This window comes from Centrocercus urophasianus, unplaced genomic scaffold (assembly GCF_019232065.1).
Source record: "Centrocercus urophasianus isolate 14NV4802_14NV808 unplaced genomic scaffold, USGS_Curo_1.0 seq_50, whole genome shotgun sequence".
NCBI classification, from domain to species: domain Eukaryota; kingdom Metazoa; phylum Chordata; class Aves; order Galliformes; family Phasianidae; genus Centrocercus; species Centrocercus urophasianus.
This window is the reverse complement of record NW_024885089.1, coordinates 170,224-196,788: the sequence shown is the minus strand read 5'-3', so window position 1 is coordinate 196,788 and position 26,565 is coordinate 170,224. Positions and strand designations below refer to the sequence as shown.

Sequence of the window (26,565 nt, the reverse complement as noted above, 5' to 3'; positions counted from 1 at the left end):
CCGTGCGGGCGGGGCGCGGCGGCTGTATATCAGCGCATGCGCAGCAGACCTCCCAGCTGGAGCAGCGCACAAGATGGCGGCGGTAGCGGCGGTGCGGGGGATGATGAACGGCGCCGGGCCCGGCGGGGCGCGAGAGCAGGCGGCGGCCTTGACGAGGGATTTCCTGTCCCAGCCGCGCCTCAGTGAGTGCAGCCGGGAGCGGCTGCGGCGCAGAGGGGCTCGGGGTGGTGGAGAAATCTTTCCTGGCCGTTGAGCCGGAGCGGGGCCGTGGGTCGGGCGGTACCGTGCGTGGTCTGCGGTGGGGAGGGGGGAGAAGGGGTGAGGGGGGGCTGTGGGGGCTGAGACTGTTGGGGGGGCGGGGGGGGGGGCCTTTCTTTCCCCTGCGTGGCTGCTGAATGTCACGAGCACTTTTCTGCTGCTTGATTTTGAACCACCTGGTGTGAAATCCAAAGGAACCATCGCAATTCTTTCCCCTCCCTCAGTTCCCCCGCTCTCCCCCCCCTCGAGCATCTGCTCCTCTGCTGGACCCCAAGCCACGGCTTCAGGCAAGGCTGGCACCTCTGCAGATCCCAGTTTGTGTCTGCTGTCTCATTGCTGGATGTGAAAAACACTGCGTTTCGCTCGCTTTTGGGGTTGTCATGGCGCAGGTCGGTGTCTGCACATGGGAGCTCTGAGTCTCTCGAGCTGCTTTTGAGGGCAGTTGGTGCTTTTTGGTATCAAGGATGTCGTTTCCTCATCGATGGGGCCTGCCCTTCGCTGCTGATTGAGGAAGAAGCACTCACAAGGCGGTCATGGGATGGGCTGTGTTGCTCAAGGGAACCTTTTTCATTCCTGCAGCCCTCACTGAGAGCCCTCTGCCAATCCCAGGCCCACAGAATGGCCCGGGTTGGAAGGGACCTCAAGGATCATGAATCTCCAACACCCGTGCCACATGCAGGGCTGCCAACCTCCACATTTAATACCAGACCAGGCTGCCCAGGGCCCCATCCAATCTGGCCTTGAACGCCTCTAGGGATGGGGCATCAGACCACACAGGTGACAGAGCCTTGTGTGCTGCTGACAGCCATTTCCTGCCACATCTGATGGTATTTGGCTGGATTTTGATAACTGAGACAGCGGGAGTTCCTCCTGAGACCGCTTTGCACCACCACCTCATGCTTTATCTAATGCAGCCTTGATTGTTGCTGCTAAGCGATTATATTGCAACAGTTCAAAGTTGCTCTTTGTTGACAGTATACAATGCGAACTGTGTGTGCCAAACTGAACAGCTTCTCACTGTGCCCCAGCCAGGTGATTACCTGTAGCTCCCCGCTGGTGAGGTTTGTGCCCTTTACCTCTGCCTTACAGCATGCCAGCAGTAAGTGCTGCTCTTTTCTGCTCTGCAAATGGCTCCACTACATCATTTTTCCATTCGAGGGAAAAGTGATTAACAGTCACTCATGGCCTCTGCTCCCTCATGATCCTGATAAAGCTTTGACTCAGTGTTACTTCTGTCTGAGGGTAGGTGATGCTGAGCTGTACTGTGATGCTGTGTGTCCATAGGGCAAAGCTGTTGCTGTGTTTCCCCAGCTTTTCTGCTGTGCTGATAACGCAGGAATGAATTCTAATTTCTGGGCACACAAGTATTTCAGGGGACGATGTGTAGTGCTAAGACATGAGCTGCTGATGTTTCAGGTGTGAGCCTTATGGTGAGCTGTAGTCATGTATCAGGTGTCTTGGGATAACCCAGGGGTAGGAGTAGTTGGGCTAAAGTGGAGTTCAGCATTTTGTAGTGTAGTCCGTTGGCCTTTTCTAGGAGACAGGAAAGGAATTAAAAGGTTTTGTTTCAGCAGTGTTGTTTTCAGCATGCCAAAAAAATGTGCTTTACCATAGAAGTTCTGCTGATCAACTTTTAATTGCAAGTCCTGCTTGAATGGCTTTCATCTGGGTCATTGCAGTGTCGTGGGGCAGGACTCATGCATGGTTTAAGAAAGAAAAACCAAAAAGGGAAGTTCAGTGTTGGTGTGAGGGTTTATGTCTCCATTTGTTGGGCACAAATTACAGTTACAACCATGACTACTTTATCACATGCTACAGTCGTCCTTATCTCTGCTATGTAAATATCTTGCAACTGTGTGTTTCAGCTTTATGTTGTAGCCGTGTTTCTGGTGGCAGCATTCTGAGGAACCCAAATACAGGCTTCCAACCATGAATTCCTAACAGACAGGAAAGGGTCGAGCTCATATCTCAATGTTAACCTTGACTGCTTTGCAGCAGTGGCAAAAATGTTGGCAACACAACTCAGCACCTCATCCTTCTTGTGGGGCTCCTAAGAAACAGAGCAATACGGAGCTCAGCCCCAGAGCCGCGAACCTGAGACTGATGATAGGCATTGAAACTTTGAAAGCTGGGTATGGGGAGTTTGTGCTGTGCCAAGGAAGTATCTGATTTGTGGCTCTTTCTTCCAGCTTATAAAACTGTGTCTGGTGTGAATGGCCCCCTGGTTATCTTGGATCAAGTGAAGGTAAGGATGAAGAACCTTAATGAATGAAGCTATCAAGAGAGATTTTGCTGTAACAGGTTAAATGTTGACTGTTGTGAAATTCATGCATCTCCTGAGCAATTTAAATACAAGGTTGGTTTCCGACTGCTGAAATAAATGAAAACAAATAGTACAGCTGAAGAGTTGCACTTATGTCAGAAGAAAGGGATGAATGGCTGAGGCTGTTGGGGAAAGAAAGGAAACACTGTTCTAGTTCTGTGAAACAGCTCAAAATGTAATCTAAACTTAAATAGACAAACACACATAGTCATTTTGGAATGATTTTTTTTTTTTTCTGATGATAAAATTAAGACAAAAAAAAAAACAAACCCTAGGTAAGTGCTAAGCTAGGATTGTCTGCAGCTGATGCCTTCTGTTTCACAGCTGTACTACTGAGTTTTTAATGTTTTCTTCCTCATTTTCAGTTTCCTAGGTATGCAGAGATTGTCCACTTGACTCTTCCTGATGGCACCAGAAGAAGTGGGCAGGTTCTGGAAGTCAGTGGCTCCAAAGCTGTGGTTCAGGTGTGTGTGGGGACCAGATCATCTCTTGATGCAACAGAAGAATACTTTGTGAATCAGCATGTCTGAATTGCCAGATGTCTTGTGATGCATTCTGTTGGTGCTATAAGCTAAAAAAATAAAATAAAATGCTACTAATTCCAAGTTTAAAACAGTATGAATAATTGTAGGCTGAAAACTGGATTATAGAATGACTTTTTCCTGTGTTCCCTCAAGACCCTGATTAATTTGCAGCTAGATGAAGGGAATCATGCTGTGTTTGTACAATATTAGGTTCAGGATCAGCTGCTATGCTGTGTGCATGTAGGCATTTCTTGTAAGCCACTGTTTGTTGCTAATGCTAATTCTTATCTGAATAACTTTACCCTGCTGGCAAAGGAAAACACCTGAGATCAAAAGAATGGCACTGGGTCTGTTGGTTGCTGCTGATACACCTCATGAGCTTGTTAAAGTCGGTTTTGATGTCATGCTTTGTACCAGTGAGCTGCTTTTGAAATCCTTTGCTTGCAGGGGACTGCCTTGTCTTTTGTCCCCTATGGCTGATCAAGTTCTCAAGCTGTGAAGCAGCATTCTGGTGCATTATTTTGTGAAGTGCAGTTCTTCTTCCTTCCTGGTTATTTCTGTGGTTGTTTTTCTTTAATTGCCCCACTATCTTTACAGGTATTTGAGGGCACTTCAGGTATTGATGCTAAGAAAACATCCTGTGAGTTTACTGGGGATATTCTTCGCACCCCTGTCTCTGAAGATATGCTTGGTGAGCACTTGTTTCTTTCTTTAAAGAATGAACAGGCTTATTGCCTGCTATCTTATTTTCTCAGTAACTTTCACTTCTATTTTATTGCTGTTTCTTGTAGGCAGAGTATTTAATGGATCAGGAAAACCTATAGACAGAGGCCCCACTGTTTTGGCTGAAGATTTCCTGGACATAATGGGTATGTTCTTCATCTCTTTCTGGTATGGAGGTAGAAGAAAATAACTGTCTTAAGTGATGCTTGGAATCTGTTCATGGAAATGTATGTCAGCTCCAAAGATTAGCAGACCTGAAGGTTTGGTTTGCAGCTTTTGACACAAGCCTTGGATCACTGCTCAAAATCAGTGGTAGTTTGATCAAGTGTTGAACAATGTGTGTTTTCTAAAAATCTGACAGGTCAGCCCATCAACCCTCAGTGTCGAATCTACCCTGAAGAAATGATTCAGACTGGCATTTCTGCAATAGATGGTATGAACAGCATTGCCAGGGGGCAGAAAATCCCCATATTCTCTGCTGCTGGTTTGCCCCACAATGAGGTTGGTATTCAGAGCTGTTCTTAAAACTCCTGAAGCCGTTTTCACCAGGGTTAAAGAGTGAGCAAGTTAAATTCTTCATCCAAAGCACTGAAGCTTTTTATGTCCCTCTAGATTGCAGCTCAGATCTGTCGCCAAGCTGGCTTGGTGAAGAAATCCAAAGATGTGATGGATTACAGTGAGGAAAACTTTGCCATTGTGTTTGCTGCTATGGGTGTAAGTCAGGAATAGGAAGGATTTAAGTGCAGAATGCTGAAGTCTGGTCTGAAACTGATGCTTTAATTTCGTGATGTAGGTGAACATGGAAACTGCTCGGTTCTTCAAATCAGACTTTGAGGAAAATGGCTCCATGGACAACGTGTGTCTGTTCTTGAATTTGGCCAATGACCCAACGTAAGTAGTTACAGCTGTGTTGGTTGGGGAAAGCTGAAAAGAACAAATAAACTGAAAGCCACGGTCTCACTGTTGATCTGCAGACTGATCTGTGATGCTGGCATTGTGCAGTGAAGTGGAATATGAAATGCTGGTATTCCAGTTGGTGCACCTTGCTGATTTTTTTATTTTTTTTTCAGAGGGTTTTAATGTGTTTGTGACTTCAGGCTGTTCCTCTGTGGCCTTGGAGTACCTGTCACAAATGTGCCATGCTGTTCTGTTTCAGCATTGAACGCATTATCACACCTCGTCTGGCTCTAACAACAGCAGAGTTCTTGGCATATCAGTGTGAGAAGCACGTGCTGGTCATTCTGACAGATATGAGCTCCTATGCTGAAGCTCTGCGAGAGGTATGTGTTCATGAGCTCACATGCTGAGTGTTGCCAGAAAGACTGTAGTATAAAGTGAAAATGCAAATTTCTGCTCCAACTGTTACCATTAGTATTCCTTAATGTTCTTAAATTAGCCAGTGAGGCCTTTAGTTACTCATTGCTCACCTAGAATTATGGTTGGTAGTCAGAGAGCTATTACTGTTTCTCTTATTTGAATTTAATTCATGGCATTCAGCAGTTTAACATTTCTGATTTGCCTTGGCAGCAGTTGGGCTGTTGTACTTCTCTTTGTAGGGGTTTATGTGCCTGCATCTCAGTACTGCTTGCAGGAAGAGGAACTTGTGTAGATTACTGAGGGAAGGCAGCAGATCTATCAGCGTGATCTTGGAAACTCTTTTCTCAATCCTCTCAGGTTTCAGCAGCTAGAGAGGAGGTACCTGGCCGTCGTGGCTTCCCAGGTTACATGTACACTGACTTGGCTACTATATATGAGCGTGCTGGTCGTGTGGAAGGCAGAAATGGCTCAATTACTCAGATTCCCATTCTTACCATGCCCAATGATGGTAAGTTATTTTGTGTTGTTTTTTTTTTTTTTAAATAACTAGTATACTTGAAATGACTCCTTCAGCCCAAACAGAAAGATGGGGTCTTCAGGTTTTTGTTTGGTTTCGCAGCTCTTGGCTGCTGTCTCAGTGTCATTAAGGAGAATGCTTTGTCATTTCAAGACTTCAGGGCTGTTTTCTTGCCCCCTGTCAGGAGAGCTTACAGCTCTTGTGTAAGAGCACTTAGTGTCATATGGCAGTGCTCACTGAGGGCATTTTGCTACAGAAGTCATTTAACTCTTTGGGGGGAAAAAAAAAAAACCTGCCACTTCTTTGCTGGAAAGAAAAGCTTTGAACGCTGTCATTCTGTCATTCTTGTTCTGTTTTTCTTTTAAATAAAGATATTACTCATCCTATCCCTGACTTGACTGGATACATCACTGAGGGACAGATCTATGTGGATAGGCAGCTGCACAACAGGCAGGTGCGTACCACAGCTGTTGGAACACATTTAAGATCACTTGCTTGCTTTTTAAAGTATTGTTATTAATAATTCCTTTGTTTCTCTCCTTAGATTTACCCACCTATTAATGTACTGCCTTCCTTGTCTCGACTGATGAAGTCAGCTATTGGAGAGGGCATGACCAGGAAGGATCATGCAGATGTATCCAACCAACTGGTATGTAAAAACCCCTTCAGGAAGGGAGAGGCATATTTCAAACGGGCTTCTTGCTAATCAACCTTCACCTGGGTGCTCTGTAGCCTTCTGAGTCACCTTCACTTGATTCTCCCCAGCATGAAATGAGCGTGCTGCGTGATGTACAACACCTAATGTTCTCAGCAGTTACTGCAGAGATTGTTCCTTTCTATATTAACCACAGGCTGAGTTGTTCTTGTTTGATTGGTCACTGTGTAATACTATAATGACGTTGGCTTGAGCTCTGTAAGTGACCTCCAGTGTCATCCTTCCAAGTGACCACCTCAACTGCCGTTAAGGTGAGGATGTATTTTAGTTACCAAGGTAAAAGCTCTTCTGTTTGGGTCCCTTTTAGTATGCCTGCTATGCTATCGGGAAGGACGTGCAGGCTATGAAGGCTGTAGTTGGTGAGGAAGCTCTTACCTCAGATGACCTTCTTTATCTGGAGTTTCTGCAGAAGTTTGAGAAGAACTTCATTGCTCAGGGTGAGTGTCGGTTTCGAGAGCATCGCAGTGCATATAAACACCTAAAATGTCATATTTTGGGAGATCCCTGCTCCTCAGATGCTTTCCTGCCCTGTATTTCAGTCTGTGGTTGATTTCTGTAGGTCCTTATGAAAATCGTACTGTTTACGAGACCTTGGACATCGGATGGCAGCTTTTGCGAATCTTCCCCAAGGAGATGTTGAAGAGAATTCCCCAGACAACACTGGCTGAATTCTATCCTCGAGATTCGACTGCAAAGCACTAGCCACAACTTCATCTCCAACTCCTTGCTCTGTGAAACGCTATTTGTTTTCCTTTTTTTTCATGTGTTGATGTTTACTTGTCGCCCTTATAATTAAAACCAAGAATAGGTGACATTTGTGCCAGTGTTCCAATGTACACTGATACCAGTTTTTAAAATATCCCTTCTTCCAAAGCCTGGATCATCAGGAAGACTTTTAGGCCAGCTCTTATGTATGTGCAATAGCTATTGTTAAGCTTTCCTTTTTTTTCTTTTGAACTGGACCTTCTGTGGACACTTCAAATGAATGTCTGAGGATTACTGCAAATCTTTAATTTCAAATCAGGAGCACGTGGGTTAGAAAACATGAAAGAGTAAATGTGACTTCATGTTCAAAGCATCTGCTCAGTTTGATCACGTGCAGTTGCCTTGCTGCTGGTAGAACAGATGGCTCTCTGCTGTCCTGCTGCTGTGCCTGAAGGCCAGGCTAACATGTGGAAAACGTGGTGCACAATGGCATATCTCTGAAAATGCAAGTCACTGATGTATCTGTGGTTTAAAATCCTTAAAGGGATGCATGAAGTAAGGACACGAGTGAGCATGCTAAGTGGTTTTCTGCTGGCAAGGGCTCATTGCAGAGGTCACAGGCCAGTGGGCCGCTACCTGAAGGCAGCATGTTGTGGCTCAATGGCTGAATGAAAGGTTTCAAATTGTACCTTGGAGTTTGCAAAGAAAGATTCCTGCTTTAACCTTTTCTTTTGCATTCTGGCAATGCCAGCAATGTGTGACAGCAGCTAAAGCCTTCTGAGATCAGTAGTGTCCCAATGGTTAAGACTGGGTAATTCAAGGCTCCACGCTGCTACTGAAGGGGATTATAGGAGATGTTTAAAAAAAAAAAATAGAAAAGCCACAAACGAAAAAACCCTCTTTATGTGAGACACAATTGTACTGGTGGGAGGTCAGCTTTTAAAATGCATTGGACTAAACAATGCAACAGCAGAAAGCCAGCTGATGGATGAATAGATACCGAACTGTGCTGCAAAGCATGCTGTAGGTGGCGCTGGGTCCCGAGTCGTGTTCAGAGCTGTTGTGGTTTGCACTCCAGGCACAGATCTGGCTAGCCAGGAGAGCTCAGCATTCCCAAACACTGCGAGCTTGGCTAGTCTCTTCAGTGTTATTTCTTACTTTAAATTAGTTCAGACGAGGCTCAGAGCCCAGTGCTGGCAGGCTTGCTGGCTTTTTTTCTTTTTTCAGGCTTAATGTAAGCTTATCTCTGGTCTAGCTCACCAAAGCATGTTGCACCTCTCTGAACGCCTTCAGTGCTTGTCTAGGAAGGTGCTAACATGACTCGAATGATAGCGTGCTAATTCCAGCTTTCCCTGATGTTTTCTGTGTGCAGTTCTATGGTTTGTTCAGTGTTCTCTGTAACTTGGATGCAACAGTAACTTTATTCCAGTGCATTCCACTCTAAAGCTGTGTCACGTCTATTTTTTCTTGAGGTAGGGGTGGGAGGTTGCGAGTGTTGGCATGAGAATACTTTAATGTAGAGAATATCTAAATAAATTAAACATGGAAGGTGTTGAGCAAAACAGATTTCTGTTATTCTGTGGTTAGAAACAACTTGGGGTCGTTCTGCTATGGCTGAGCTGTCCTTTGCCACCAGGGTTTCTGTTTACACAAATGAAAATGCTTGCTAGTCTGCTGAAAGCAAACACTTCAGCTGTCTGCAGTGAGGGCCACTGGAGCCACATGCCTTGTTAGTAGAGCTGGTAGCTTTCAGGGCTGGAGATTTGGCCTTCAACTTCAGGGCTGAATGCTTTGTGCTGCTGAGTGGGGTGGCTGCTGCAATCTGTGTGTGATGCCACGTTTCCACATGAATCTCAACTGGTAGTTTGTGCTGGAGGAGACTGGGAAACCTCCTCAAGAGGCTGCTTAAGCGTGATCTGAAGGGGTGTGTTGACTCGGAGCTTTTCTGTATGAGCGGTGCTATGAAGGGCGAGGGGGAGCTGTGTCCTGGGTGTGTTTATTCTGATATTGTGAAGCTGTCTTCAGTCTTTTCCTGTTAGCTGTTCTACCATGCTGCAATTCAAGCTGCTGCTTGTGCGGAAGCTCAAGAAGTCCTTGAGGGTAGATGAAGACATTACTTCACTCTTTAAAAACTCATTTAACTGTCCAAGCTGGTTCTGACAGTTTTGGTTTTTTTTTTTCACTAGGAGAGACACTGAGTTAGAAATGCCATCTCCTCAGCATTAAGAATGGCTTTGTAATTATTCCACAGGGGTTGAGAGAGATTCGATGCTACAGAGGAAGGCAAATGTAGTATACTAAAAACATGTCTTCAAAAAGGTTGGGAACAAATCTCAATGTTTTCTACACATTCAGCCACGGTCACTTTTTTTTTGTGTCTTGAGAGAGAGCCTGTGGTTAAGGCATGCGAATAACTGCATTAACAGAGGGCAGCAAGCTGAAAGCACGAGGAAGAGGAGAAATTCCAAAGTCCAGTGGATTCCTGAAACCCTTCAGTGGTGGTGAGGGCTGAGGACAAAGGTTGAGCAGCATTCCTGTGGGCGGTGAGCGCGGCGGAGCGAGCAGCTGCTGCTCACAAGATACCTGCAAGTATGTGCATGGATAACAGGGCTCCTGGTCCTTGCAAACCCTGTAGAGCAAAGTGAAAGGGATTTTGCTGCTGTACTTGCTGCAAATCACCTCTACTTCTTTGCAGCTGGTGGGAGCAAAGGGGAAAATGAATGTCTCTGCTCCGGCCCAAGGCTCAGGCATGCAGGCAAGCCTTCGGTGACAGCGTGGCTGGTTCAGGCCAGACAAAAGTTTGGGCTGAATGTAAATATAGTAAGGGTGGCTTTGTGCTGAGGATGAAACAGCTGCTGAGTGCAGCTCGGCCCCACAGCCATGTAGTGGCACTGCTTGCCTGATCTGCTCATGCTGCCAAGTGAGTGGAGAGAGGATGGAGCGAGCTGCAGCCTGGTGGCTCCAAATCAGCCCTGTTACTGTGCTCCTGATGAACAGGGCTGCTTCAGACTCTAAATCACTTGGAAATGGTTGTTTTGCTATTAAATATTCAGCGGTGCAAAAACTGTTTCAGAAATTATTGGTCCCATTGGAAGCAGCTATCACACAGCAGTGATTTCGGGCTTGCTTGGCTGCCAGCACCTGTAAATGCAGTGAGTTTCTGAGCAGCGGGGCAGGGCTGCTTTGCCTTCTCTTGGCTTTCTAAGATCAAGGGCTGTGCTTAGAGGCACTAAAGCAGCCTGCTGGGACTCTTCAGCTCTGACCTGTGTGAGTTATTTCAGCCTTACTTCCTGCTTTAATGGGGTACATTTGCCTGGCAGAGCTTTGGTGACAGTATCCAGTTTAGATTTGCCCTCATGCACAGGGGCAGCCAGGCTGTGCTGTGAGGCCAGAGCCTGCTGGGCAGAGATCCTCGCCTTCCCCTTTTGCAGCTCCCCAGCTGCTGGAGAAAACCAGCAGATCCTGCAGACAGGCAGCTCCCAGGTAGCAAATAGTGCAGCAGAACAAAAATAGTTTCAGCCCGAGGCCCTGGGAGCAGGCTGGGGCTTGCAGCACAGCTATTTTAGCACCGTGTAGCTATTTTAGCACTGTGCTGAGAACAGAGCTGTTCCTACAGGTAAGAAAACAAGGGGGAGCAAAGAGGCACTTGGGACATGAGGAGAGAGGTGTCCTCGTGCTTTAGGAACCCCGCAGCAGGAGCAGTGGTGGTCAGAGCAGTCCCTGCAGGTGAGGGATGCTTTGCATTGGGAACAAAAGGAGCTGAACAAACAACCCAATATTTCATGGCACGGTGACAGCAGGTACCATGCTAAATGGGACGTGCTGATCTCACAGCTGCTGCCTCGGTGCATTTACACAGTATTTCCCTCTTCAGCAATGACTAATGAGGACTGCCTGGGGGTCCCGTCCCCTCTACCCCCCGGTTTCAGCCTCAGCCCCACGGCAGCTGCTGCCTCGCTGCAGAGCAAACAGTGGCCACTGCCCCTCGGAGCAGCAGATGCGAGGCAGGCCGGTGCGGGAGCTGCTGCGGGGGATTTGCACATCAAAAGCAGCTCTGCCTCCTCGCCCTGTGTGCGGGGCGGTTCGGGCTAATTGCTCTTTCAAAGGCAGCTCCGGTCGTGTCTCTGCTGGGATGTTGGGTCTGACTGAGGGGGGGGGCCCGCCCCCTCCATAGCGGAAAAGTGGCCTAGTGGCACCGAGGTGTTAAGAAAAGATGTAAATCAGCTTTCCTCTCTCTCGAAGCTTATTTCCATCTGCTGATTCGTTCAACAGCTAATTCTGGCTCCTTCTGTTGAACTGGGTTAGGCTCGAGCAGCTGGGGCAGAGCTAATGGGAAGCACCAACCCCACAGCAACCTGCAGTCCTGCACGGAACCATTGCTGCTGCTTTGTCCCCAGCACACACCGGTGCTGTGTTGCTTACCACCAGTGTCACCAGGGCTCACTGCTCCTCAATGCAGCAGAGGATGCCCCCAGCTTTCTGTGATGTTATTTCCTCCTCCCAGTTGGAAGGGGAAAACAATGTGTTACAGTCAAAACACTCCCTTGACTTTGACTGGGCTGTGTGCCCTGTATCACTTCTAAGCTCTTTACAGAGAGAGATGAGGGGTTGGAACAGTCTGCCTCGAGAGGCTGCAGATGCCCCATCCATCCCTGGAGGTGTTCAGGGCCAGGTTGGATGGGGCCCTGGGCAGCCTGGTCTGCTATTAAATGTGGAGGTTGGTGGCCCTGTGTGTGGCAGGGGGCTGGAGATTCATGATCAATCCTTGAGGTCCCTTCCAACCCTGGCCATTCTGTGATCTCCACCTGTTTTCACAGAGAGGCTGCTCTGGAAATGAAAACCAACCCGTTGCAGAGCACAGGAGTTTTGTATTCTCCTTTCTATGCTTGCAGCAAGTTGCTGCTTTTCTGTGCATGAGTTATCCCAGCTAAGCAGAGCACAGGGCAGCCCACCTAGCAAAGGGCTGGAGGTGAGCAGGGCCGTGTGGGAGGATGGCTCAGAAGGGACCTTGGTGATGCTGAGATGAATGACTCTTATTGGTTGGTGGATGATGTGCCATCTAGGGATGTGGTGGAAATGCTCTGACCGCTGCCTGGAGACCCCTGCAGAGCACAGAGATGAGTTTGAAAAAAATTATTTATAAATAAAACCATAAAATTAACCAGTAGTTTACATCAGTCACTGGAGATAACATCAAAAAAAAAAAAAAGAACCAACAAATAATACAAACAAACAAATATAACCTGCAGAAAAATAATAATTATCTGTACAGGCTGTGGCCGGCCGGTTGCCAGCTCACACATCTCACACACCTGCAATGCTCACGGTCACACACAGCGTTGTGCAAAGGCAGCAGTGGGCACCTCTGGGCGATCACATCATACAGCATTGAGTGCTGGGGATGAGGGGTTGGGATGGTGGGGGCTGGTGTGGGGCTGGGGGGTGCTGAGCTCTGCTCCTGTGGTGGGGAGCCCATGGGAGAGGGGCTCTGGCGTGGGTGAGGGTCCTTGATCTGCAACCTCGGGACTCAGCCGTGGGCTCGGTGGGGACGTGGTGGTTGCTGAGCAGTGCAGAAGGCACAGACTGGTTTCTGTGGGTCACATCTGTGGGTGAGGGGTGTTGGGTTGTGCTAGGAGTGCCCCCGTGCTTCGTGGCAGGGAGGAGCTCATCCTGCTCACGGTGGTGGGAGGAAGGATGTATGGCCAGCAGCGAGTGGTGATACGTGGGTGCTGGTAATGGGGTGGGGACTCAGGCTGGGGCTGTGTGACTGCTGTGATGGGAGAACGGGGAAAAAAAATGCATTTTTGGTTGCTGTGATTCTAAGAAGACAGGGAGGAGGCAGGAAGCGTTAACTCTGGATTTTCTGTATAAAATAGATATCCCCTCCTGATGTCTGGGTCATCCCAACCTCTGCTCCCTGGAGCTGGAAGGCACCATCCCTGCGCACTGAGGGTTGCTCCCATGGGTGTGAAGTAGTGCATGTGTGCAGGGTCCTCCCCGAGGCACTGCAGGAGCTGGAGGGCCGGAGTGGGTCACGTGGGGTCCATAAATAACGGGGGAGAGCAGCTCTATACCCTGTCCAGGCTGTAGCAGGAAGCTGGGGCCAAGGGCATCATCCCACTACCGAGCATTTGCCCAAGTCCCATTCCCTGTTTGCCCTCATTGCCGGTCCTATAAGGGTCAGGGGGAGAGGGAGGGGCTGCAGGACGTCACCATTGGCACGAGTGGCTTGTTGGCCTCGAACACAACAGGCAGCAGTGAGGAGCTGGCCGGACGCTGGCTCCTCTGAATAAATACATGGCTCATCAAACAGTACAAGGAAGAGGAGTGGGGTCAGATCTCAGTGGCTATGATGTCCTCGTAGGGCACGTCAGCGCCGGGGATGTCCAGCTCAATGGGCTCCTTGCCATCCTCCCCCGCCGCGAGCTGCTGCAGCATCTTCTCCAGGTTCTGGTTCCTCTTGTACATGTGCAGGTAGCTCTGCTGCAACTGCTTCTGGTAGTGGATCACCTTCTCCTTTTCCTCCCTCCACGTCTGCCGCTCCTGCTGGAAGCTGGAGCTCATCTGCTCGTTGCTGTCCCGTTCAGCTTGCAGCTCAGCCCGCAGCCTCTCCACCTCACCTTGCAATGCCTGCACCTCACTGGGCCGGGTGGCATCGCTCAGCTGCGCCCGGAGCATGGCCATCTCTGCCCGCAGCTCCACTATCTCCTGCTCCAACAGGTTGACCTTCTCCCTCAGCAGCTCAGACTCGTTCTTCTTGCGCTGCAGCTCATTCTCACACACCTCCAGCTCCATGGCTTTGGTGCGCAGGGAGCCCTCCAGGTCCTGGGTCTTCATCTCCAGCCCTTCCATCTTGGCCCTCACATCCTTCAGCTGTGCCTTCAGGCTGAGGATCTCAGTGGTCTTGGTGGTGAGCTCGGTCTGGGACTCCTTCAGCTGCTGCTTCAGCAGGGAGATCTCCCCTGACTTCTGGCACACCTGGGGGAAGATAGCGCTCACATTAGGGCTCTAGTCACACTGAGATTATCACACAATCATTGAATGGTTGGTTCGGAATGGATCTCAAAGACCGTCAGGTTCTGACCCCTGCCAAGGCCTGATAGCCAGCTACTACATCCAGCACCAGAGGGGCTGCTAATGGTGTGGATACTAATGGAGAAAAGCTGCAGGGTTTGCTGCCACCCCTCCCATGCACACCTTTGCACCACAGCTCTGTGCCCCTGGGCCTTACCTCCCATTGGGTCTCTTCCAGCGCTGGTGCAAAGCTTGTCTTCTCCTTCTCGTAGGACCTCAGCTTGGTCTCCAGCAAATTTTGCTCCTTCATGAGGTTCTCCAGCTCTTCCCTCAGCTGCTGCTTCTCCTGCTGCAGCTGGAACACCTGAAGCTGGAGGACCTGCTGTGTGCGCTGGGTTTTCTGCGAGCTCTGCTTCAGCTTGCTGTTGCACTTCTGCTTGAGCCCCTCCAGCTCCTCCTTGCAGCGCCGCTGCTTCTCCTCATACACCTGGCAGGAGCTGGCTTCCTTCTCCTCGAAGCTCAGCTGTAGCTCCTGCAGCTCTCCCTCCCTCTCCAGCAGCTTCTGCTCCAGCTCCTGGATGGTGGACTCATCTGTGGAGATGGGCGAGCGGATGCACGCAGTCTTCTCGGCGGCGCGGTGCTGGGGGGCTTTGCTGGGGTTGAGGATCTTGTTGCCACCGTCGGAGAAGGACATGGCCTTGAGGCTCATCATGTTGCTGTCCTGGATGATGGCACACTGCATGATGTTGTGTGCAGAGCCCCCGAAGCGGCTGATGGGCCCCACGGGGGTGACGATGGGGTCCAGCTGATAGCTGCTGCTGGTGCTGTGGGTGGGCAGGCTGGACATGGAGTTCCTGCCTGAGTCAGACAGCCCTCCTGAGCACAGCGCTGGCTTCAGCTCCTGCTCCTTGCCTTTGTCCAGGGGGTGAAGCTGTGTGGGGAGGTGAGCTCCATTCTCTGGGGTTGAGTGGAGGACGGCACTGGAGCGGGGCAGTACTGGCTTGAAGGCGGTGGGTCGTGCCGTGGGTTTCTCCACACCCTGGGGGAAGAGCAGAGCCCATCAGCATAAACCCACCCCCATCCCTTCTGCCCCCCCAAAGCCCTGCCATAAACCCCAAAGGTGACCACCCCAAGCACCCCATAGGGCAGGGAGCCATGTGTTTAGGGCCCCGTCTCCCCTCCTCACCACTTCCAGCTGGCTGGGGAAAGGCATCAGCTTCTGCGGTGTGGGTGTCCCAAAGTCCATCCCGCTGCTCCCAGCCTGGCCCAGCTCCGAGCTGCCCAGCGCGGTGTAGTCCGTGCGGTGGGGACCGGGTGCCTTCTGGCTGACTTTGATGTAAAAGAAATCCTCATTCTTGCTGCTTTTGGAACCCGACTTGTGTCCGGATTCCTGGGAGAAGCCGAAGCGAAGCAGCCCGTCCGAGTACCTGTTGAGCTTCTTCAGATGGGACGACTTACGGAGCTTGTACTGCGAGGCACGGCAGTGCTTGCTGTGAAAGCTGTGGCCAGAGATGAGACTACTGACACTGCCCATGCTGCTGCCGGGCAGGTGGCAAGCTGGCTGTGATCATAGCAGAGCCCTCTCTGTGCCCAGGAGCTGCAATCCTACGGGAGGCAAAGAGCAGAGTGAGCATCGCAGGGTGGAGGTGGGATGCAGTCTGCACCCAGCGCTGGGAGCTGCTCCTGGAGGTGTAACACTGACAGCATGGAAGGGTCACGCAAAGGGCATCCCCCGCACGTGAGGGTGCTTCATCACCCTGTTCTCCCCGATTCCTCTTCAATTTTCAGTGCTCCTCTTAACCCACCTGAAAAGGGATGCTGCAAGGCTTAATTACGCTTAATGTAGCTTAATGTCGGTGCAGCACTTAAGAAGAGGAGAGGCATTGTGTGTGTGCTGAGCATTGTGATTGGCGTTCAGAGGTATGCAGAGCATTAATTCTCTTTGCTAAGGGGGAAAAAAGCAAAAAAGGATCGAATCCTGACTCCTGGGGGCCCTCGCAATGCTTGGGTGATCATGGAGATGTGCCTTCCATGGGGTAATTAAAGGGTGAGGTGGGGAGAAGGGGGACAAGCTGCTGGTGGGCGGGTATGAGAGCATAACCAAAGTGAGCTAAATTTGGGTTGCACAGCAAGATGTCAGAGAAAGAGGAATTGTTTGATGGCTGAATCACTTGGGGAGCGTGAGCAATTGGAAGCAGCATGCTCTGCTCTGCATGCAACCTGCTGCATGCAACCTGCTGCACGCTTCCCTGCTTGGTGCTGTGGGTGCTGCATAGTTTGGCTTTGCGCTGGGGTGCCAAGAGCACTGAGCACTGGGGCACCCTCACTGCCTTCCGGGTAGGAGCTGCTCCGATGTTATCCCCATGTTTTGTCATGTTCTGCTTTCTGTCCGGCCCCTCTGCACCCTGAGCTCGATAACTGCAGCCTGTGCCCATCCCTCAGCTTGATTTCTTTGCTTTTCCTCTGTGCCCCGAGGAATCGCATTGATTAAGTGTCAAACCAAAGTCCCAGCAAGACAGAAGATCCGCTTTAATCCCTAAATCCATTTTTGGGGAGATTAAGAGAAGTGAGCCAGCAGCCCGTCTGGATGCTGATGCACTGGAAGTGATCCATGAGTTTGGGTTCATTCATTTTTACAGGGTGAGAGGCACAACGGTGGAGGAAATATTGCTGCAGGGAATGGGATAACAGCACTGTGTGTGCATCTGCATGCATTTGTGGGTGCCTGCAGCTGGGGAGGGAGCGCTGGGACTTTCCAGCCCCTTGGCAGGAGGTGTTTCCATCCAACCCACGCATGCCTGGGAGGGTCAGGCACGGCTTTTTTCTTCCCCTTCCCTCTGTCGGTTTAATTTGAAAGCTGTGGAGGTGTTGGCATTCAGCACACAGTGTGAGCAGGAAGGAAAAGGCTCTGCAAGCAGCGGGATGGGAGCACAGCAGTGTGAAGGTCGGGGTGGTGCTCAGAGCCAGGGGATTGCCCTACAGGGGACCATGCACATCCCATGCAGTGCTCAGCAACTGCAGTGCTGCGTGCAGGGGCTTGTGGTGCTGTGAGCAGTGCAGGCTGCCCAGATAGGATGAATTGAGGTTGGACCCGCTCTTATTTTTTTGCAGAAAGAGGGGAAAAAATGAATGGCATGCCACATTCCTTCCAAAATCCAATCATGCCTGCCCCGCGATCACGCGCAGGAGGGCAGCTCTCCCTGCAGATTGCAGGAATTTAATCTTATCTCCTGGCAGCACGGCTTCTTTGAAGCCTTTCCCTCTTCCCTGCAAAGCTTTCACGGGCAGTTGCTTTCTCTCACCTTAGTGAGAGCCTTCGTTCCTTTCCAGGCTTCGCAGCATCGCTCCTTCCCTGCTGATCCTGTTCTTCCCCTCCAGTATCTGAGCTTTTCCTTCTCCCCTGCACCCTCTCGCCCACTCTTTTTCCCTCTCACATTATTATTCATCATTTCTGTGCAGATGCGCCCACACATTTGGGTGTTAGTTGGGAGGTGCACGGATAGCACAGGAACAGAAGCAGCAGCTGCCAAGAGCCTGGATCTGGGAGCAGCATCTTTCCTCTTTCTGTTGATCACTGTCAGGTGATGTGCCCATGTTTTGATCAATGATTTGGGTCTTTGAGACACTCAGAACGTGGCCCCAGGGGGGGAAACGTGGGCATTTCTATGGTGAAAAGCAATGCACGTGCTGCCTGGAGCATCTGATTAACGACTTCATGAAGAGGCAGCTCAATCCAAAACTTAGTGAGCAGCATCACTGGGCTGGGATTGAGATCTGGAACCAAAACTGGGATTGAATGGTTTGGATTTCAGGCAAAGTGCTGACCTCACATCCTCAATGCTAGCAAACACCAAACCAGGAAGCTGGACAGACCATGTGTGAGCATCCATGGGGTGAGCATATCCATGCCTATGCCCAACCCAACTCCCCGTGCCCAGCTCCTCCAACCCCTTTACATTGGTCCCCATGGAAATGGCAGCTATAAGGCCTGGAGAGCCCCATCAGCAGCACCGACCTTGCCCCCACCCCGTGATCCTCACCCTCATCGCGCTAATGGGAATGAACTCAACGCAGCCCAGGCAGCCGCTGTCCTTGTGATGCTGCATTGTGGCTCGGTGCTGGCAAAGGGCCCCACGACAAGGCTTTCATTCACTCTAATTCATTGTCCCCCTGCTCATTCATTGACATTCATTGGGATCATTTTGATCGGAGGCAGCGAGTGAATTGCAGCGGGGCTCACAAAGCGCGCACCATGTGTTCTGCCCTGATTTGCCATTAGTGAAGGGGGACACTCCAGATGAAGAATAACCAGCCTCAATTACATGTTACATCCACTCTAATAGCCCAGGAGTCCATCACACTTAATGTTGTTTCAATGAACACTGGGAGAATTCACACCCCCTGGCTGGTGCTTGTTAGAGGAGCCAGCAGTGCCTTTGGCAGAGGGTTTGGTGGGCTCAGTGCCAGAGTGGCAGCCGTAGCATGTGCTGTGCCAGTGTCCCCTGGCAGCTGGGCTCCTGGAGGTGAAGATTTGTTGCATTGAGCAACTACAAAGAAATCCAGACCCGCTTTGGAGCTCGTTGGCAGCACCGAGTGCTGCTTCCTTGCACCCAGGTCCTGCAGAATGTCTCAGGTGCTCTTTATTTCTGCTGCAGAATTCAGCATCAGCACTGGGAAGAGCAGAAGGAGCTGCAGGTACCTGTGTAGCGTGCAGCCTGGTCCTGACCTAGGATGAGCCCACAAGTGGCCTTAATGGGCGTTGGTGTGATGATGTAGGTGGCATTGAGGCGCCTGGATTAAGCCACGATTAGGGAACCCAGTACTAGGCTAAGAGGAATTTCTTGAATTAACAATGAATCATATTGGCAGAGCGAGCTGGAGAGGATATTGACTCAACACCCGCTGCGCAATGCCTCCTCTCACTCTGTCTGATCCCTATGTGGGGAAGCCGCTGCGTTTCTCTGAGCAGAAACCCTGCTGGAGGCAGGGAGAGGCTCCTGCACTGCTGGGGACGATTGCACAACCTGCAGAAATACAAGTCAGCAGAGCCCGGACTTCAAGTGTCTGCATTCCTGCAGAGCCTTGTGCTTTCTCTGCAGCTAATGCTTACTGGACAGTTTGCCTACGCTAATAGCACAGGCAGGTGCGTGGGCTACAGAAGTGACAGATTTGTCTCTCTAGCCCAAGGGACTTAAGAGCAAGACAAACTTGGTGCTGGATGGCTGCAGCAAGCAGTTAGGCTCAGGAAAAGCTCTGATTTCTGGTATGCAAGGATGTTGGTGCCCAAGGGGCTGGTTCCCATAGGAAATGGTGCCCAAAGAAGATGGTGCCCAAAGGAGATGGCTCCCAAAGGGACTGCCCTACACTACTGCACTCAGAGCTCCCCAGCTCAGGGATGCACTGCCCTGTAGCATTGCTACGTGAGCTCATGGTGAAGGACCATCTCCCAGCCTTCACCTGGCCGTGCACAAAGAACCTCAGCTGTGCCACAAAGGAGCTCCCTGAGCTGCTCCAGCTCTGCCCCGCTCCCATAATGGATGGACCCTGGCACTTGTTGGTGAATCAGCAGCCAAGCAGCACCCACATGTCCCCACAGTCATGTTCCCAGCACAAAGGAAATGTTTGTATGAGACATACTTAAATATTCCTTGGGTGGGGAGAAAGATCCTTTCAGCTCGCTTCACTCCTAAGAGCATCTGGCTTTTCCTGCTAACAAGCAACGAATGCTGCAATTAAAGCCCTGCTAATTGGGAACGCAGAAATGCTCAGGTCTGGTGGCACCCAGGATTCTTCTATTGAGCTGTGAGGTGGGGATTTTGCACCCCCTGGATGGGAGTTGAGAGGGCCCTACGGGGTTGGCAGGTGGGAAGCGGCCGCGCCGTGCCTGGGAGCTGTGGGCTGCTTATTTTGGGAACCGTCTGGGGCCGGCAGCTGGTGCTGGGGTGGGTGACAGCTGAGCATGGCTTTCACTTGGGATCTGCGAGGCCCCTTCTCGCGCATCTATTTCCGACCCTGTAAAACACAATCTGTCAGGGTGTGAGAATGGAGGAGGGGGTGGGCACCCAAAAAAGGGGGCTGGCAAGGGGCTGCCTCGCCTGGCAGGTGCCCCTGAGCGTTGGTTGGGATGTGCAGAATGCTGTCCTTCCATCCCCACAGCTCAGCAGAGAGTGCCTGTCCCACACGTCTTCCGTGAGCTTTTTCCAGGATCTCATTGATGCGAAGGATGCAGCCAGAAATAGCAAAAGCTTCACGTAACCAGAGATGTGCCCTAAATACGGCTCCTCCAGGCTTTCCGTTCCATGGGCTTTGCGTGCATCTTCCTCTGCCCCCCCAATTGTGGGTACAGCATGAATGAGTGATGGGGTGTCTGTTGCCCACTGGGTTCTGCCAAAGTGGGAGCACCAAGGGTTTCTCCCATTCCCTCAAACTGCCAAAAAAAAAAAAAAAACAACCCCAAAACAACCCAAACTGAGGCTCTTTCTGCTGTAGCCCCCCTCCCCCCCCAGAGCACACAGAGGAGAAGCATCCTCTCCATGGACAGGGAAAAATTTAGAACTGGAGCTGCGGGCTGCCATGGAGACCAGGCTCCATCTGCAGTGCTCTTCTTGCCTCCCCCCCTTCAGCAGGCAGAGGAGCAGCCAGGAGCCCTCCTTGCCTCCATGCTGCTGCCCCTTCCCCTCCCATGGGCTTTGAGCACCTTTTGGGGCTACAAAAGCAAATCCACATTTTCTGGGTGCTCTGCTAAGTGCTGGGAGGGGAAATAACTGACCTGGATAGCACTCTCAACCCTTGAGCTTAGCAAGAAGGCTGAGTATCAGGGAAAGAATTTTTTTAAGGTAGGACTTCATGTCTGCCACCAAAACCCAGGCTCTCTGTGTTAAGCCCACATCACCTTCCCAGCACCCAAGCTCCAGAGCAAAGGCACGCACTCCTTCTGCACCATCCTTCCCTGTCTGCAGTACCAGTTGTGCTGTGATTTCTCTCATTTTGGGTATTTTTGTACCCCACGCAGTGCTCAGCCAACAGGGAGCTGAGAAAAGGCAACTTCTGCCTGCTGACAACAAGCCAGGCTCCGTCCCTGCCGTGCAGAGCATCTGCTGTGCTGCCTCTGCCTGCTCATCTCCTTCAGCTCCTTTTGCTTTCCAGAGCATTACATTCCCCCATCCCTGCCCTGCTCAACTGCTTCAGTGCAGCAGCCACAGAAGGGAAAAGAAAAGGCAAATTCATTTCTCGCTTCCTATTTCCCTCCTCCTCTTTTTTTTCCCAAATTGGCCCATTGCGCATTCCACCCTTTTAATGCCTGGCTGCCAAATGGAGCAGCTCTCTCCAAAGAGAAATGCACATCAAAGTTGCAAGGAATATTCAATTAACCTTTAAATAAGATCATCCACAAGTGGCTGATGGAGATGGCGTTTAATTGTTAAAAAAAATAAACACAGCCGCTTGCATTTCAGAGGGGCACTCCTGTGGTACAGCTCTGCCTTTTGCTGCTGTTACGGCTGATGTTTTGCTGAAAGGCAATGAAATATTGAGATACGCCTTCCAACTTTCCCTCTGACACCATTCTCTTTGCTTCTGCAGGATTGGAAGTGGATGCATTTCTCCCTTTTGCATGCAGGAAACCTCAACAAAATGCCGCTGTGCAGCGGGAGGGAGATGCTTGCTCCAAAGGAGAGGATCCCTAACAAATAATTAAGAACCCCTTTATCCCAAGTAGGGCAGCATGCTCATGCATTGCTACCCTCTGCTGGAAGGAGCTGCCTTGGAGAGGCCTTGCAATAGGATAACAGAGATTGCTTTTAGCTCAAGAGGAGAACTTTGAAGGAGGAAGAGGAAGATCTGAACACAGCGCTGCTGCCCAGAGCTCCCAGCTGCAGGGTGCTGCAAGTACAGCATCCCAACCCTGCCTGTGTAACAGAGTGCCCCTTGCTCCTGTTTTTTTCCCCTCCCTAACAAAGCAATGGCCACACGTGCACACACCCAGCACTTCCACAACCAACCCACTGAGCCTTCCTGTTCTAGGGGGCCCTTTTCTTAACACCCATTGCTGGCAAACAGCCCCTGCAGGAAATCCTCTGTGACCCACGTGCCAAACCTTCATGCATTCCCTGCTATTTTTAACTCAGCCCCAACCACCCGCATTGCTCCTGCCCACTGCCGCCTGCCTGCAGCCCTGCAGCAGCTCACAGCCCCCAGACGGCAATGGTGAATTGGGCAGAGGGGTTTCAGCACCTCCAGCAGAACTATTTATCAGTGCATGCAGCATTCAGGGGCTTTAGCAGCAGTTTGTTGCAGCAGTGCTATTGTCACACTTATCCACACAACACTTTGGGGTGTTGGGGGGGGGGACAGGGAGCGCTCACTGCTGCAGATGGAGATGGGTTTTTGAATGGTCCCAAAAGAGGTGGGGAGCTGCTCCAGCCCTCTGCTCCTGGTTGCACAGAGCCTGCTTGGTGGCTGCCCACCTCCTGAATGCCTCAGATGCCTCACCTGAGTGTGTGCTGAGCGTGACTGTACCTGCCTGCAGCAAATAAAGGCTTTTCAGGAGGGGAAAACAGCGATTGAGGGTGAACGATATCATGGGAGTGAGGAGGGACGAGATGGGACAGAAGCTCTGGGATGTCCCAGCCTGCATCCCAGCATCTGCTGGTGTCCCTTTCCCATGTCCCTCTGCTTGGGGCTGGGTCTGCCCTTGTCTGTATGGGCTGCCTGCTCTGCCTGTTGGTTCCTTACACCCATCCCTTTTCTTGAAATCTCCTTTCCCTGAGCCTCAAATTCATTCGCCTCCCACCTCTCTGCAGTGCCAAGGAAGAGTGACTAAGGGGTGGGTGGTAGGAACGGCTCAGGACTGATTTAGCAGCCCCGGTGCCGGGAGGAGGGGTCAATAGAAGCACAGCTGGGGGCACACAGAGCCCAGTGGGAGCCACGAGCATCCCCCGCAGCTCCCGATTGTGCTCCCGAGCTCACTTTTGCAGCTGCCATTAATTGCCCCCTCCGCTGATTGCTTGCGCCGATGGTTTTTTGCTTTTGTAATTCTTTGTCCCGCTGATTAATGGCCCCGGTGATTAATGGCAAGGGGGGCTCTGCGGGTCCTGGGCTGGATGGAGGTGTGAGCCCATGGCCGTGAGCGCAGCTGGCGGGGTAGGCTGGGGGCAGGCAGCCAGGCAGGCTCTCGTGCTGATTATTTCAAAAGGAAGGTTCGTTGGCGTCTGGAGCGATGCTATCAGTGAGACTGATAGCACAGACTTTGTTTCCTGCTCGTGTTGCACTTGCTGCAGCTTTCAAGGAGGAAAACAAGCTCTCCGGAAGAATCTGGACAACCATAGGAACTGCTGCACGAACACGAGCGTCCTCAGGAAAATGGGTCAGGTGCTGCTCCCTGTGCTGAGTTCCCAGGTCTCAGCTCATTTGTCAGCACCAAAAGGCCTTCAGACTGGTGTGCAGTGGTGAGGAGGAGCATGGGGCACAGCACTGCTGGGGGGTCAGCCAAAGGGAACAACAGGAAACCAAACAGAGTGCCCAGCAGCAGTGATGCAGATGGGACCAGGGGAGGTCAGCGATGGGGGTACAGGTTGGGGCTTCTCCACATCCCTGGGTCAACAAATGTGTGTTGGTCCCACTGGGAGTTGCACCAATGAGCAGATAAATACTCCTGAACCTGGAGAAGGAGAGTCCCTGTGGGTATCCTGCCCTTCGGAGACAGCCAGGTGCAAACTCCCAGGGAAGATGGGAGTGCAGCGCTGGGGCTGAACGCTGTCCCTGTGAGGCCCTGTGGAGCTGGTGAGAAGGGAAGACCCAAGCTTGCCACAGCCACAGCAACGAGTGCCTGAGCTCCGTTTTTAAGGGCAGAGATGAATCGCTGGCTTTCCAGGATCTGAGAGCACTGCATCCTCTGCTCAGCCGTAACCTCCTCCGTGCATTTACGTGCACACACACACACAGAGGACAGCACCGGCACAAGGAAAGGCTGACACACGACCGGCAGTGCCCAGCTGCGGGCTCGCACTCAGCATCCTGACACCATCAGCCCTCGCTCACGGGAGAACCCAGCACCTGCACAAACCACAGCCTCCCTCACAGCAGCCCTCTGCACCCACGCCGCCCATACGCTCTCCCCGTGTTCCCCCAGCAAATAATATCCGACGCCAGCACGGCTCGATGCTCACAACAAACCGAAGGCAGATAGACCTCCATCTGCACGTTTCCCAAAGAGCTCGAGGGCTGTACAGCCAGCAGCAGCCCGACCCGAGGTGCTGAGCACGCACGGTTCCCCCTCTCCTTGAAGTTTGCCACTCTTCGGATGGAAGAGATGAGGCAGAGCCGAGCACAGCAGCCGCGGAGGGGTGCGCGCAACCGGGGCCGCGCTCGCGTTACGGGGCCGGAGACACCCGCAGGAAACCCCACGGACGTGGGGGTACCCGAACCCCGAAGCTCACGGCTGGGAGCGATGCTCGCCGCCGTGCGGGGCCGCCCGCTTCCCCCGCGCCGCAAACCCCTCCGCTCCGTTCCGCCCCCCTCCCCGGAGCTCCCCGTCCCCCGACGGCTCCCCGTCCCCCCGCACAGCCTCCGGTCCCGATGGGTTCCCACCTCGGGTGGCCGCAGCTCGCAGAGCTCCGCGGGGCTCCCGGTGCGTGCCCGGCAGCAGCATCCCCGCTCGGAGGCGGCGGAGGAGGAGGAGGAGCCCGGAGCCCCGCGCATCGGCCCGCCCCGCTGCATCCCCCGGCCTTTGTGTCCCGGCCGTGCCCCCACCTCCCCCCGCCCCACGGCCGGCGCAGGGCGTTCGGGGAGGGATAGGTTGCTTTGCTCCCCAGTCTTGGTGCATGGAAGGGGTTAAAGGAGGACAAGAGGTGCTCGGGTTGAGCGCCTGGCACCGTGGAGAGCCTGGACCTCCGAGCAGCAGCCGGCAGCGGGGCGTGCAGCTCTGCTCGACCTCCATCAGGGCAGCGGCTGGGAGGGCAGACTCCGCTTTCTCTCGGCCTGGATCGCACCATTCCCCAGCCACATTCCCCATCCTCAGATACAGGAAACTGAGCTGTGGGGCCGCGGCCAGAGCTGCCTAAAAGTTGGGAGGGGAAACTGAGGCACGGTACCTGTAGATCTGCACCAGCTCCAACGGACTCAGGGCCGGCCAAGCTGCCCAGCAGTGGCAGAGCAGCCTCGCCTTGCTCAGCCCGATGCTCAGTGAAGTGGCTTTGGCTCTACAAACAACCCCTTCCATAAAGGTTCATACATGCCCATCTGCATGCATTTACTGAGTGGAAAGGCAAATAAATGCAGGACGTGAGGAGCTGAGCTTCTGCAACATGCACACCACTGCCACTCTGGCTCCTGCAGTGCTGGGCCTGGCAGGGATCTGTGCCCAACCTGACTTTCAGGCAGCGAAACTGCCCCAAACACAGCAAGCTGAGGTCAGCACAGGCAGGCAGAGAGCTGGGAATTACTGTGCCATGGGGCAGACTGTGGAATCAGGCCCTTGAGAACTCCTGACCTCCTCTTTCACGCTGGATGGTGGGGAGGGATGCTCTACAGAAAAAAATCTGAGCAGCTGTGCTAAATCTCCTCCCCGAAGATTTTTCCAGCACTGATTTCTTCCACTGTGGCCAGAGCTGTGCTGCAGGCTTGGTTACATTCCCACATCCCTCCTCTCCGTCTTCCCTTGGGTAGATCTGTTTGCTTCCTCCTTGTTCCCTGGGTCACTCATCTCATCCCACCTGGGGCAGCTTTTCTGCCTGCTGGCCGTGCCTCAGGCTGACACAGCACTCAGGAATGCACACACTGACTGGCAGCACATCGGAACTTGCCCCACGCACGGAGCTGAGTGGCTGCATCTCATCCAGGTGTGCAACGAGCAAGGCTGCTCCAGAACGGCATGAGGGAGCAACAAGTGGGTCCCCAACCTTGTGTCAACGCGAGAAATGGGTTGGGGGCAACAGCAAACAAACCAGCTCGTTGCTAAAGCCTCATGGCCAGGGATGAAGTCAGTCCCAAAGCGGTTGCGCACTGTGCTCCCATCTGCCCACGGCATCCCATGAGAGCAGACTCCTGGCGCTGCCTTTGGCACAGCTCAAGGACAGCCCAGGCTGCGTGCCAAGCTTTGCTCAGTCCCTGCTCACACGCTGCAAACACTGCAAACCGGAGAGGTGAGCTCTGCCCCAGCCCAGCCCCGTGCTCAGGTGTTGGAGAGGTGCAGCAACGGGGTGGAGCAGAACAGCAATGAGGGCTCAGCTCCGCTCAGACCGCAGCGCTTTGATTTATGACAGATGAGATCCACCCCCTCCCCCCCCAACCCTGTCTTTTTTTAATATTGTTTCCTGGCAGCTTCGTTAGTTTCTCTGCTGATTTGAGCAATGCTCCCACAATCCTGCAGGCGCCTCGTTGCCTTGAAAGCAGTCAGCTGGAATTTGCTATTTTAGGAGCGAGAAATTGGAGAGAGGAAGAAGAAGGAGATGGAGAAGAAAGAGAAGAAGAA

At 52.0% G+C, this 26,565-nt stretch overlaps 2 protein-coding genes across 2 annotated transcripts; one reads left to right on the top strand and one right to left on the bottom strand.

Moving 5' to 3' along the window:
- Window positions 1-71: 71 nt before the first annotated feature.
- ATP6V1B2 (ATPase H+ transporting V1 subunit B2) lies at window positions 72-8,644 on the top strand. Its single transcript, XM_042835252.1, has 14 exons — window positions 72-182; window positions 2,448-2,503; window positions 2,947-3,045; window positions 3,703-3,796; window positions 3,897-3,974; window positions 4,190-4,329; window positions 4,441-4,542; window positions 4,622-4,719; window positions 4,985-5,108; window positions 5,503-5,653; window positions 6,034-6,116; window positions 6,207-6,311; window positions 6,685-6,814; window positions 6,937-8,644. Exons 1-14 carry the CDS (start codon window positions 74-76, stop codon window positions 7,077-7,079), a joined length of 1,512 nt encoding a protein of 503 aa, XP_042691186.1. The 5' UTR covers window positions 72-73; the 3' UTR covers window positions 7,080-8,644.
- Window positions 8,645-12,249: 3,605 nt separating this feature from the next.
- On the bottom strand, window positions 12,250-24,760 carry LZTS1 (leucine zipper tumor suppressor 1). The gene is made up of 4 exons (XM_042835226.1): window positions 24,684-24,760; window positions 15,283-15,701; window positions 14,314-15,135; window positions 12,250-14,060 (listed from the first exon to the last, which is right to left on the bottom strand). Exons 2-4 carry the CDS (start codon window positions 15,628-15,630, stop codon window positions 13,416-13,418), a joined length of 1,815 nt encoding a protein of 604 aa, XP_042691160.1. The 5' UTR covers window positions 15,631-15,701; window positions 24,684-24,760; the 3' UTR covers window positions 12,250-13,415.
- Between the last annotated feature and the right edge of the window lie 1,805 nt (window positions 24,761-26,565).

Excerpts from the sequence above, each read along its gene's own strand:
- ATP6V1B2 (XM_042835252.1), top strand. The coding sequence starts at position 74 with ATGGCGGCGGTAGCGGCGGTGCGGGGGATGATGAACGGCGCCGGGCCC. Across the intron at positions 183-2,447 it reads CCTGTCCCAGCCGCGCCTCA|CTTATAAAACTGTGTCTGGT; the intron begins GTGAGTGCAGCC and ends TCTTTCTTCCAG. Across the intron at positions 4,330-4,440 it reads CTGGTTTGCCCCACAATGAG|ATTGCAGCTCAGATCTGTCG; the intron begins GTTGGTATTCAG and ends ATGTCCCTCTAG.
- LZTS1 (XM_042835226.1), bottom strand. The coding sequence starts at position 15,630 with ATGGGCAGTGTCAGTAGTCTCATCTCTGGCCACAGCTTTCACAGCAAG. Across the intron at positions 15,136-15,282 it reads TCCCCAGCCAGCTGGAAGTG|GGTGTGGAGAAACCCACGGC; the intron begins GTGAGGAGGGGA and ends CTCTTCCCCCAG. Across the intron at positions 14,061-14,313 it reads TGGAAGAGACCCAATGGGAG|GTGTGCCAGAAGTCAGGGGA; the intron begins GTAAGGCCCAGG and ends ATCTTCCCCCAG.